Source organism: Pleurodeles waltl, chromosome 6 (genome assembly GCF_031143425.1).
Source record: "Pleurodeles waltl isolate 20211129_DDA chromosome 6, aPleWal1.hap1.20221129, whole genome shotgun sequence".
NCBI classification, from domain to species: Eukaryota; Metazoa; Chordata; class Amphibia; order Caudata; family Salamandridae; genus Pleurodeles; species Pleurodeles waltl.
The window spans coordinates 864,490,257-864,503,731 of NC_090445.1; the positions used below are offsets into that span (position 1 = coordinate 864,490,257).

General features: G+C 45.7%; 1 protein-coding gene across 1 annotated transcript in view; it reads left to right on the forward strand.

Annotated features, from left to right (window-relative positions):
* HOGA1 (4-hydroxy-2-oxoglutarate aldolase 1) overlaps positions 1-12,446 on the forward strand; it is a 197,077-nt gene extending 184,631 nt beyond the window's left edge. The window contains exon 7 of the mRNA XM_069239624.1: positions 10,406-12,446. Within this exon, the coding sequence (XP_069095725.1) occupies positions 10,406-10,555 (150 nt within the window). The 3' untranslated portion in view covers positions 10,556-12,446. The remainder of the gene's footprint in view (positions 1-10,405) is intronic.
* The last annotated feature ends 1,029 nt before the right edge of the window (positions 12,447-13,475 follow it).

Here is a 13,475-nt window from a genome sequence, read left to right on the forward strand (position 1 = left end):
TGTATACATCTTTTTTCTTTTTAATCATTTTATCATAGTTTTCAGATGAAATGACATTAATTAAATTAATATAAACTAAAATAAACAGTACAGTAGATTATAACAACGCACACAACCTATTGTAATAAAATAAAAACAATTGATTATACAGCAGTAAGAAGGAAAAATATTGCATATATAAAATATATAATTGAAAGTCATCAAGAAGTTATTAACACGAACATATGTTATGCTAGATAAAAGGTACAAGAATGATTAAAAGAGATAGGCAACAAGAAGACAAAGAAAAAAGGTAGCAGGATCAAATATAAAAAGTAAGTACTTGAAAAGCTCAGATTACAAGTTTTTAGGACTTTCATCATGACCTTAATGTTACTTGTACTTAAGTTTTTTGTGTATTTCTACTGGTTTTCTAACAATATTGCAATGCCCTTCTTTACGGGTTTTGAGAACATCCCCTAAAGTAGAGCTCTTTATTGAATAGGATTGATTGCAGCCAATAATAACACTTCTGCCAACCAAAAGCAAGCTTTGGCAAGGCCAGTAGATCTGGCTTTGACCACTACGTTTTGTCATGTTTTTTCTAAAATGTTATTTTTGAACCTTATTTGCTTTCGCCAATAAAAACACTGGCAACAAGTAAGTATACTTTTTGGGCCTCATAAAGCACAATTGTACAAAATTGTCCCTGGTAGTAAAGGGAACTACTTTGTGTAGATGTGCTCTTTATGAATGAGATGCCATCACTCAAAGCGAAGTTAGCTAATGGCTTCAGTGGGCTGACTCACTGCCCCATGCCCTAAGGTGTGGTAGGTGGAAGATGAATGTGAACAGTGGTCTAAGTGCATTAAAACAAAAGTATGGAAACAGTGAAGCTGCTTGCAGTGGGGGTAGGGTCAGTGAGTGTGGGGATGGGGTCCGGGTTAGTGAGCGTGGGATCAAAGATCTGGCCAGAAAAATATATCCTCTAAGTTTTTTTGGTCTTTTACCATCAGACAGCTACATACAAAATAACATGCAACTGAAAAATAAATCGAAATTTGTTACTCATTGGGAAATGTGCTGTAGTACATCATCAACTCTCGATTAGTAAATGTACTGCAGAGGTCTGTGTGTAACCAGAAACCCACAGAATTAAGTCTTAGTTGGTGCAGTGGAGAAAAGGGACTTGTGTATTGTTAGTGATACGAGGTCACACCCTATGTCAGAAAGCTCTGGGAACATGTAATTACAATTACAATTAAATGCATGCACTTCACAGCCCAGTTAACTCTTTGCACTACCACTTAAAAAGAATACATCTGTCATCACAAAGCTTCAAGTGATTAGGTCAATTAAAGCCAGTACCACCTCCAAAGCATCCTTTACCTATTAACTCGTAGAGCACATTTGCATTTCTTTCAGGCAAGCAGATGCCCTGGCAGAATTGCTTCGGTTTCACTGGACAGGGGACTCAATCAAATCAAAAACATTTATAAAGCGGGCTACTCACCCGTGAGGGTCTCAAGGCGCTAGGGGGAGGGGGTTACTGCTGCTCGAAGAGCCAGGTTTTGAGCTGCCTCCGGAATGCAGGGTGGTCCTGAGGTTGGCGGGGAGGGAGTTCCATGTCTTGGCTGCCCGGTAGGAGAATGACCCTTCAACTGAGGCATTTAAGCTTTCGGAATTAACCGTCCCAGGATGGTTGTACTTTTACAAAAAGTAGGGGAATGGTGTTTCATAAATCATAAAAGTCTGGGCACATCGTGACAATCCTGTTCACTTCGACCACTGACAACAAGAATGAAATTTTCATTACTCTGTAACCGAACATGGATGTTTTTGTGCCACCATAAACACCTGATGAATGTCCAAGGGCAACAATTCAATGTCACCACCAAAATGTTTGCCCCAATTTTTGTCACCCAACATGGTGAACCCCAGTCCGAAAAAATCATTATCATATTCAGCCATAACAATAGTCTCACATTCAACCTCAATTTCTTACACTCAAAGCCAGTTTTTTTCTTTCTTCATACACATAACATTTTCACTTTCTCACTACTGTAGGCCCTCGTATACTGGCCTTTCTTGCCACACTTATTACATTTTACAATTCTGCAAAGCATCCAGGACTGTTGTTAAAAATGGCATTCACTCCCACGCATGTAACATGATTCTTTAAACTCCTTAGTTGAGGGAAGAATCCGGTTATCATCACCCCCTTTCCATACAGTAAAACATTGACCATCTTCAGTAACAACTTTACATATGGACTCTCTAGTCTCCGCCAAATCATCAGTCCTGGAATCTTTCATTTCACCCACCCAATTTCCTCAACTAAGGCTACAGCCTTCTTAAGATCTAAAAAAGCAAAAGCTTTTTGTGCACTCTGACTTTTGGCACATCTGACGAACTGATCCCTGATCAAGGAATCAGTAAGTGCACCAAAGTCCTACATGGTTGCCATGGTGCTACAAAACCGTAACAGTCTCTGATTTTCCTTGAACCATTGCAAAAAAACATGTCTCTCAAAAACCACACTAATCTGTCACTCCAGTATTAAAACAGCCATTTAAATGTCACTAGGTTCACCATCAGCATTCCCCATGTCGGCTCGTCCAGACTTTTATATCTGTTCCTGTCCTACACCGCGAAGGTGTACTGCTTGCTATCTTGCTGTCGAAAGTTTCTCTCTGCCGATGGCGATACTACAAGTAAAATCGTTTTTTCTACTGTCTCCAAGACAGCAAACAAATCACCCTTCTCAGACAGAAATGATGGTCGTTGAAACATGCGTGCTGTCGCCGTCATGAACAGTGCGACTATACAGTTTGATGGAGAACAAAATGACCATCTTAATTAGTTACCAGTTTTCAACAGACTTGAATCACAGCTGCCCAGCCAGTTGATTGCAATCTAGTTGTTTTTTTTAGTGTAGATTTGTAGCTCAGTATCCAAAACTCCACCACCTTGGCTGGAAATTGTTACCTAGATATACATGTCATAATATTTGTACTCTCCTTAATGGAACGCAAAGTCTGCCACCCCGTCTGGTTTGTACGGCGTTTGCTGAAGCCGGAAGTTACCAATATTAGCTGACTATTCATTCACAGACGTTTTCAACTGTTGGTTTAGGGCAGGGCTTAATTTGTAAATAATAAGGTGCCGGTGCTCAAAGCTCTCCTCTGAAACACGCGGTTGCTGCAATTAAATGTGCGAACACGGAATACCGAGGCAGAGTAACCCTGAAGACATCTCAGGCCTCTTTCATCTATTTACAGCCACTCCCTGGCCCTCCAGCTCACTCCTGCAGCTTTCTAACTTTGTGACTTTTTTTCACTTTTCTCTTCCTCCGTCTTTCCCATATGTGTCTTTTGCTACAAGAGCTCGCAGCGAATGCTTGAGGCAGAAGAATAAGCCCCGGCCTGCAAAAATAAGTGAAACAACAAGCACAAATTAAGCACTGGTTTAAGGCACATCAGGTGCATCATCACGCACTGCTTCAATCTAAGATGGTCACCATGCAAAGTAAACAGTTACAGCATATACATGACGTAACTTGTTCACTGAGTCACAACCAGGAACAATGTTTGCTTGAGCTCCTTCACACACCCCAAGTGAACGCATGCAAAAGTAAATCTGTATGCGCTGAGGAACCCCCCACACAGCCAAAGAGCACACACAAAAATTGTCACATGAACATCTTGTGCACTTCATTCCTCCTTTAAAAACAAATAGTGAAATCCAGTTTTGCTGTTACACTGCTCCTACCTGACCATAGTGACCTCAGGGTTTCCTGGTGAAGTGAGAAACGGATTCTAGCTCACTGAGTTTGTTCTTCATGTAGTGGGCTCTTTCAAGTGAGAAGTTGATGATTACAGGTGTCCACTACAGACACTTCACCAGTGCTGATTCTGTGCCCGTGACACTGCAGGTAAGTCCAGAAGGCATTTATTGAAGTCCAGGCACATACAACGAACCCCCCGCTGCACAGCAGGCAGCTCACATTCCAAATGCCTTCCCTGGAATCCACACAGAGGTAAGTATGATATGATCCGGATTCCAGGCTGCTTATATGTGAACGCACGCTTGGTCATGTTCACAAGCCACAACATATCCTTTAAAAATGGATGAGTGGTGCTGCATATCTTGGACACGCATATAGGATGACTAACTGTGAAATTTAAACAAGTAACAAGTATTCATAATAGTCTAATTATCTGGAAAGGTACACAAATGGATGAGAAGCAGGGATGATGAAGGAAAAGTAGGGATGATGTATGATGGATAAGAAGTAGAGATGATGGATGAGAAGCAGGGATTACCCTTGTATTATCCAGCTAGATTCAATTTCAGCACTCCCTCTGCAGTTCTTATAACAACGAGGTTGAGTCTGCCCAGGTAGTATCATCTTACCTGGGTGGGGCTAGGTGGTCATATGATGAAGCATGACACTATAATGTGTGTGAGACCACCTAGTCCATAAAAGGAACTCCCTCTAAGGCACAGCCACTTCTTACACTTTCATCCCAGTTGGAGATTATGCACCAATGTAGCGCTACCTGAACAGGGCCAAATAGTCCTGTTCCGTTGATTAGTCCCCCACACTGTTTGGGTATGTACAGTAGTCATGGACTGGCCATGCTCCGCCTTTTGGAGACCTGCTAGCAGACGTCTGGCGCAATCTACTACTGCATGCATCTTTGGCATCTATTCCTGAAACTCATGGGGGGCCAACCTGTTGCTAAGGTCTGTATGTTTCCCCCTGTTTTGGAGCAGTACACAAACGCCTCCACATCCACGATCGTGTGTAGCTCCAAAACTCAGTTATCGCTCCATCAAATCCAGTTGGGTACCCAAAGCCGAGCTGCTAGAAATGGGCCTTTTTGCAGGGTTATTCCCAAACTTTTCACCCTCTTCCTCCTGTTTTTTCTGATTTGTTGTTGCTGGTTTATTGTCTTTGCAGACTTTACCACTGCTGATCAGTGCTAAAGTGCAAGTGCTCCCTATGTAAATTGTATTGGTGATTGGTTTATCCAGGATTGGAATATCTGATTTACTAACAAGTCCCTAGTAAAGTGCACTATGTGTGCCCAGGGCCTGTAAATCAAATGTCACTAGTGGGCCTGCAGCCCTGATTGTGCCACCCACATGGGAAGCCCCGTAAACATGCCTCAGACCTGCCACTGCAGTGTCTGTATGTGCAGTCTTGCACTGCAAACTCGAATTGGCAAGTGCACCCACTTGCCAGGCCCAAACCTTCCCTTTTACTACATGTAAGACACCCCTAAGGTAGGCCCCAAGTTGCCACAGGGGCAGGGTGCAGTGTATGGTAAAGGTAGGGCATGTACTGATGTGTTTGGCACGTCCTAACAGTGAAATCCTGCCAAATTTGGTTTTCACTGTTGCAAGGCCTCTCTCTCTCATAGGTTAACATGGGGACTGCCTTTAAATATCTTTTAAGTGCAGTTTCTCAGAGGGAACAGATGGAGATATAGAATTTGGGTCTCTGAACTCACAATTTAAAAATACATCTTTTGGTAAAGCTGTTTTTTAGATTGTCAGTTTGAAAATGTGACTTTTAGAAAGTTGGCATTTTCTTGCTTGAACCAATCTGTGTCTGCCTGCTTGTGTATTCCACATCTGGGTCAGATAGTTGGGCTGTTGTGAATTCCCTCTCGACAGTGACACAAAGGGAGCTGGGGTGTAGCTTGCATATTCTGATGAGTCTCCAGGGCTAGAGTGGGTTGGGAGGAGCCGACACTTATACTTTAATGGGCTGTCCTCACACAATGCAGTCTCCGAGACCCTGGAATATGTCTGGGGCCAGGCCTGGGCAAGGCAGGATCTTCTGAACAATAGAGACTTTCCTTTGAAGTTTGCCTACTTCAAAGCAGAAAGGGGTGTATGTAGTGGACCCAAAACCCCAGACTTGCAGAACACTTCTGCCTCAAAAGGAACCTCTGCCAAGGAGAAGAGCTGGAGGAAGAGTACTACCCCTTTGAGTGTGTGCTTTGCTGGGTTGGCCTGCAGTTGCTGCTTCTGCCTTAAAGAGGGCAAAGACTGGACTTTGCTGTGTATCCTGCTTGTGAAGTTTCTCCAAGGTCTTGGAGAAGAGCTTCCTGTTGGAAGTCTCACGGATATCAAAGACTACAGCTTCATCTGCTTACAGCACTGGGACCTGTGTGTTTTGTGCTGCAACAGAAGAAAAACCACTGTGATGCTTTCGACATCGCCGCTGACTGCACCGTGACCTGATGACGCCACACGGAGACGTGCCCCTCTGTGCACCACAACCCTGGTCTCAGCAACGCCGCCACCTGATGCTGTCACTGAGCCGCTGCTTACACCATGACCTGTGGACCCCACACTCCACATCGCCTTGCTCACGCCGCAGCCTTGGCATCCCAGACGACTCCGCTCCACGCTGACACCGACGCCGCTGCCTGCACCATGGCCCGTGGACACTGCTCGTGAGGTACATGAAGCACCGTCCCGTCCTGCACTGCAGCCCAGGTCCACCAACGCCATCGACTCCAGTAGCCTCAACAGATGCCCCTGCATCACTGTGAACCAGGGGCGCCGCACGGAGCCCGTGCTGCACCGCCTCCTTGGGCCTACCGATGACATTGCTTCAGCAACAATGACACCGCTGCCTGCACTGTGACCTGGAGACACTGTACGTCGCACCACCCCGCTTCACACCGGAGCCCTGGTCTCACCGACACCACTGGATGCAGTCACTGAGCCACTGCCTGCACCGTGACCTGTGGGCACCACACATCGCATGGTCCTGCTTCGCACTGCAGCCCTGATGCCATCCATGCCAGCGCTCCCGACTTCATCATCAGCCCGGAGTTCAATCTGCAAAGCGTGTGATTTCAAGAGCCCAACGACCACCGCACCGACCTCCAGAACTGATGCCAGTGATGCTGCCCTCCGGATCTCATCACAAGGATCACAACGCCCTTCATTTCCAATGTACTATTTGGTGGTCTTCCCAACACCGTAGCTGTCCTCCGACACCGCAGCTGGCCTGAACTGTTGGATTTGTTCATGACGCTGTGATAGCCCCAGATGGAGCTATGGACTTCAAGAACTGTATTTTTAAGTTAATTCTTACAAAACTCATATCTTTATTACTGCATGTTGGATTTTTCTAGTTTTGGTCTTGTTTTACTCCGATAAATATTGGCTATTTTTCTAAAACTGGTGTGGTGCCCTTTTATAGTGTTTTTACTGTATTACTGTGGGTTATGTGCAAATGCTTTACACACTGCTTCTGAGATAAGCCTGACTGCATGTGCCAAGCTACCAAGGGGGTGAGCAGATGTTTTTTGAGCTTGGTACCTTCCTCATCCTGACTAGAATGAGGGTCCCTACTTGGACAGGGTGCAAACCGACTGCTAACTAGAGACTCCATTTCTAATAAGAGTGTACCCCAGAAGAGGTTTTAACACAGATCCCTCGGATGTATGCTTTAAAAGCGTCCCACTCGATAAACCATATGGAGACTGAGCCCGCGTTACCTTTGAAGTAGTGAGTAATCTCGCTGCTCAGAGTGCCCCAGTAGGTGGTGTCCTCTGAGGCTGAGCACCACAGGCACCAGGAGGATATAGGGGTTCTCAATGGGCCTTATCGCTGGACAGCAGGATCGAACAGTGATCGGAGTGTGTCATCGCTAGATATTCTATGTTGTGTCGCTCTTGCAAGATGCTGGGAGGTGAAGAACATGTCCGAGCACGAATATAGACAAAAATTAGAATATCCCTTGGGCAGTGGATATGCTCATTTCCATTCATCTGATAAGTATCAATTTCAGTTTCAGCCTCCCACAGGTTTGGATGCCTTGTGTGTAAATGCTCCCAGAAGGGAGATGGGGGTGGCACCCGCCCACTGCAGTGTCCAATACACTTGAAGTCCCCACCCACCATTAAGGGCTCATCTAAGGCCCACTCCAGTAGGTTGTTCAGTGAGTGTAGGTGTGTCACTGGCCCCAAGTTTGGAGAGTAAAGTCCTTCAGTTCAGGGTCTGTCTTCTGCCACTACAGCTGAAACAGCACCCCTGTCGTGACCTAGATCAGAACTCTCCAGTAGTACACCAAAAATGTGGTAGAGAAGAACTAACCTTTCCAGCATGAATGTAGTTGATTGCACTCCAACAGGTACATCTACTGCAATACGAATGTTGCGGTCTCGCTAAGTAAAAGACTCTTACTTGACCAGCTGATTCATCCCCTTGATGTTCCATGGAAGTTAAAGGTGGTGTAATGTGTCATGGCGTGCTGTAGCAGGTGGATTGTATGCCATCGGTGGTCCTGCATTCCCCCATCCCATGTCGCCGTGCATCCTGCATTCGGACAGTGGCTTGGCGGTGTGCCTCAGGCAGCACCCTGGACACTGCTGGGTCACCAGTGTAGTGTCAATATTGTGTCTTTGAAGAGAACAAACAACCTAAATTACATCCCAAACATCAACTTTCCTCCAAAGGCTGAGCCGAAACCATACCCCACCCAATCATATCTAGGAAATAAACAACAAATGAAAGAAAAGTAAGCCCCCATAAAGAGGAGGCAGAGGAAAAGGGACCCAAGGAGGCAGGAAGAGAGAAAGAAGGTGTCTGTGAGAATCCAACGTAACATGTGAGTGGTAAGTCGAATGAGAGAAAAAATTAACAGAGGTAAATAACTCAATTCTGGTCTGTGAGGAAGAACTTGCCCCCATTGGTGATCCGGAGCATGGCAGGTAAGGGTATAGTTCAGTCCCCTATCCTGGAGTCTGTATTTCATTCTAAGTAATGAAGCTCAATGTCTCTAGACTGCCAGGGTATAGTCCAGGAAAATGGAGATCTTGCTATCATCCATCACGAAATGGCCCGCCTGCCTAGCTGCTGGTAGAATGAGGTCACTGTAGGGCCCGAGTTTTGCCACTGTGGGTCTGGGTGTCACCCACCACCCCCACTCCACCCACACCCTACGGTGGCATCCTTGCTTAGACCTAGTGCACATGCTTCAGGGAGAAAAACTGAGACATCCATGGGGTGCAACGGTCCCAGCCAGCCAGTTCTCCATGTAGGCCACCATGTCATGCTTCTTTGTGCCCTTGGGCATACCCACCAGGTGTATGTTACTGTGGTGTGGTTGGCCTTTAGCGTCCTGTGCCCTTTCCTCCGGCACGCGGAGGTGGTCTGTAAGCTCCCACACCTGTTGCTGAAGATCAATTGTTTGGGGCTGCAACTCTCGTAGAGACGATTCAGTTTGGGCAACACTCTTGCAGATTCTTTTGATCCTCGCAAATAAGCCCCAGCTCCACAGTCAATGTGTCTATTTTAGCCTTCATGGAGGTTCTGGAGAAGTTCACTGCCTTCAGGATCTGTGCAACCCCATCAGAGCAGCGTATACGAGGCACCGGCGTCGATGACTATGCACAGTCGCTGTCTGTTTAATCCTCGCATCTGTGTCTGGGTGTGGTGCAGCAGTTGGTGGTAGTTTGGTTGTTTTCTGCTTCCCCATCATGAGCGCAGCCATGAGGTAGGATGCAGTAGTATGACCGCCAGAGGCCCAGTCGCAGTTCAATACCAGGCTGTCCACCGGCAGCTCACTTTCCTACTGAAGGCAGAATGTGCAGCTGTCCACTGTGCAGTGGCGTAACAAAGGCCCCCGTGGTGTCAGGGAGGCCTCCGAGCTCGAGGAGCCCCTTTCAGCAAAGCACCTGGCCTGAGTGAGTCCGAAGGGGAAACCCCCTCCTTGTTTTTTGCAGGGTGGTCCCCCCCTCCAGTTTTGTTACACCACGGTCACTGTGCAGTCTGGCCAAGCCTTCACCCACCGTAAGAGCAGGCCATCAAAATGAGGGTCATTAAAGGACAAGGTGCGTCTAATAGCTTGAAGCAGAATGTGGATGTAGGTAGAGGGGCCCACATTTTTTGCCAGCCTCCACTATCTCAGTCCCGGGCTTGATGGAGGGGTGCTCTGTTCACCAAGATTAGCCACTCGTAAGCAATGGGACCCCTATGAGCAGTCTTCTGGGGTCCCCATATCATGGCAGCATGGCTCCACTGACTACCGCAAATGTGTGCCTGCAACCGTAAAGGGGCGTGGTGGTGGGTGCGTCCTTACAGTGCCTGCTTGGGTGGGGGAGGAATGGTGTGCTGGCCCAGTGTATTCAAGGGCAGTGCACCTTCAAGCTGCACTGCCATCTTTGCTTGCCAGGCTGTACCACCCAACCCAGGCCAGGTAGTTAGAGTAATTGCACAAACTGGAATCCATCTGGTTCTCACTCTGTGAAAGCTCTGCCATAGGTCGAAGTCTTCTAAGAACACCCAGAGTGCACTGCTTCAACTTATCAAAAGTGTTTTTTGGAAGATGTTGTATTTATACATCCCTTGCTCTGTTGTGCTCTGAGCGTCTTGTGTTTTTTGTGTTTTCCAGGTAACGCGAAAGTTTGGGATTCCAGGTTTAAAGCAAGCAATGGAGTGGTTTGGCTACTACGGAGGTCCCTGCCGCCCCCCTTTGCTTCCCTTGACAGAGACTGAAGTGAAGGAACTTCACAGAGATTTTACAGCTAACGGCTGGCTCTGAGCCGTGTGGTGGAAATGCTCAGCTACTCAATCTCTTTTATTTCATGACCTTTTGCCTTCAGAAGAATTGGTTAAATAATTGTTCATTTTTATTTTTATTCAACAGTGTACGGTCGATGCTGCTGATTAGTCACTGCACAATGCTGGTGACCAGCTTCACAAAATTAAGCGTTATGCTTGCCCACTCTTATTTCTGATCTGAATTTGGCTGTGCTGCATTTGAAAGGATCTTAAGTAAAGCCATGCATAGAAGTACTTTGGAAACACACAGTCCTGGCAACAGTGTACTTTGTTGAACTGTTTCAGACCGTAGCTAAATGGGCAGTTGCCAAGAGCCTCAACCTTTTGAGGACCCCATGGTGAAGTGATCAGAATAGCTTGAGATCCTACTATAATAAGTGTATATAAACCGATTCTTGTGTAATTTGATAGCTGAGCGTACCTCACAGAAACTTACTGTGCAAGCCCTGCCTGCCCGATCTGAAGCTTACCCTCCAAGGCAGTTGGTGGCAATTAAAAAAGAATCACTCTGTCTCATGTTTTGATCCTTACTTAATCTCACCACCTCTCTTTACTGCTCTCTCTTCCTATCTCTTCATCAAAAGGCACCTCACTTTCTCTCCATAAAGACTCTCACCTCTCTCAATACACATCTCTTTACCCCCTTCTCTCTTGTGACCTCACATACACAATGATTCTCTGTGCCTTCCTTTACATCTATCTACCACCTCTCTCAGCTGTCATCAGCTGTGCTCTAATTTACTCTCTCCTTCCTTCACCTCTCCTCCATCTACTTTACCTCTCTCAACTTGCTCCTTTTACCTCCCCCTTCTGTCTCTTTCCATCTCGTGATATGTTTCCTGTGTGTCACTCTTGGCCCTCTGTGTGCCTCAGCATTCTGTGCCTCACCATCCTACCTCACATTTCTCACACCACTTAATCTCATTTGACCCTACTCTCACACACAACATAGCCTCAGGTTACCTCGCCAAGTGTTTGCCACGTCACTTTCCCAGCTCTCCTCTTTCCACCTCTGTTCCTTCGAAATCACACATTTCACTCACTGCTCTCCTTCCAATACCTGTATTCCATCCTATCCCTCTCTCATCTCTCTGCACCTTCTCCTCCATTTCACCTCACCCTCACTACTTCACCTTTCTCTTCATAATTTTCTTTACCTCATCTTTCTCCCTAATTCTCTACCATACCAGCTCTTCCATCAGCATGTAGGCCTTTCTTTTCTCTGCCTCACTTCAGTCTCTCCGCCTCACCTCTTTTCTCCTCTACATATCTTCTCTTTCAACCCTTTAATCTTCTCTCTTTACATTTCTTTCGACCTCAAGTCTCTTTACGTAACCTGTCTTTGTTCACCTCCCTATGCTTCACTGCTCTCTACCTTCTATTGCATTACATAACTTGCCCTTATTTCTAAATGTCCCCTCTCCCTACATTTCCTGCTCTCACACTGTAGCTCAGTGTACCTCACTCTAAAGCCTTACCTCCCTCTCTATCTGTATCTGACTCATTTACATTTCTTTCGTAATCTTCTGTCTCTCCCTATCTCCCCTTTCTCTATACTTCCCTTTTCTCACTGTTCATCTTTTATTGCCCAATCTACACCCAAACCAAAAAGAAAATGGCTTTTGAATGCTTATTGAAGCATTCTTTTATGACTACTTGCCTGGTGGATGTTGTGCAGCTTGAGATTTCAGCTGTTATTTCATGTCCCCTGCGGTGTATGTGAGGTAGAACTGTACAATAGGACAGGAAATGTATTGTTCAGACATAGAATGTTAGATGTCTTGTGGAATGTTTTGATTAAAGTTGTTGGGAGTTGGAATGAGAAGCTGTATCGATGAGGTGTTTTAATAAAGAACTCCTGCAGCAACGTTTACCAGAGCATCATTGTATTAATTTCAATATCACATATGTTTAACGGTTTTGCCTTGCCATAAACACAGTCCTTTGCAGTGCCAAAAGTCCCTTCAGTGAAAAAGCGCTTCTGTTGTCTTTTGGTGTATGGATACATTTTTGGTCAGTGCAGAAATCTTCCTTTGATGTTAAATCTTATGAAAAATGTAATTTTTAAAGTGTTTATTTCAACCATCTTATTCTGTTGCTCAGTACAGGAATAATCACCTCAGAGGATACAATTAAAACAGCACCTATGCATTTTGCTAGCAGGGAGACTAAAATGAACAGTTCTAAAACGTTCCTAGCAACCTAACTCACTAACGCTATTTCTGTGTGCTACCCTAGGACAGCATGGATTTGCTAGCTTGCCTGTAGAGTTTCTTGGGGGCATAACGCATCTGATACTCTGTGAACAGGTATGCAGTATCAGACTTCAGCCGGGAAAAGAGAGTGCCTTCAAAAGGTAAAGACACAGTGGCTGGGCTCAGCTCCTCTCATAATTTTGATCGGCGCTTGGCATAAGACTGGATGGTCTGGCAGTCTGACTGGACCTCTCTTGATAAATGGTGCAAAGGCCTCTCCAGTTTAATGGTCGGTTCCTGGGATATATTTAGGATATTAACCACTGTGTTTTAGCTTCCATTGCAAAATCTACTTGGGATTTTTCAAAATATGGGATGCAACCAATCTAAACCAGCAAGCTGAAAACTCATCAACTGAGACTGCAGGTTTACCTTGCATATTTCCTTGTAAACCTTGAGCTGTAAATATTAAAGACTGTGACCCTCATTACTACTTTGGCGTTCTTTTCACAAGACCACCAAAGTTGCGGGCGCTGGAAGACCACCAGTGAAATCCAACACCGTTGGCCTGGCCGATGGCAGAAGAGCAACGTTTTCCACCACCAGCACCACCAAGCCAACAGGACTCCACCCACTGTATTACTATATTTAATATGGCACGGCGGTGCAGTGCTGGTGGTGGAAAGCTCTGAGACCCATCCCCTC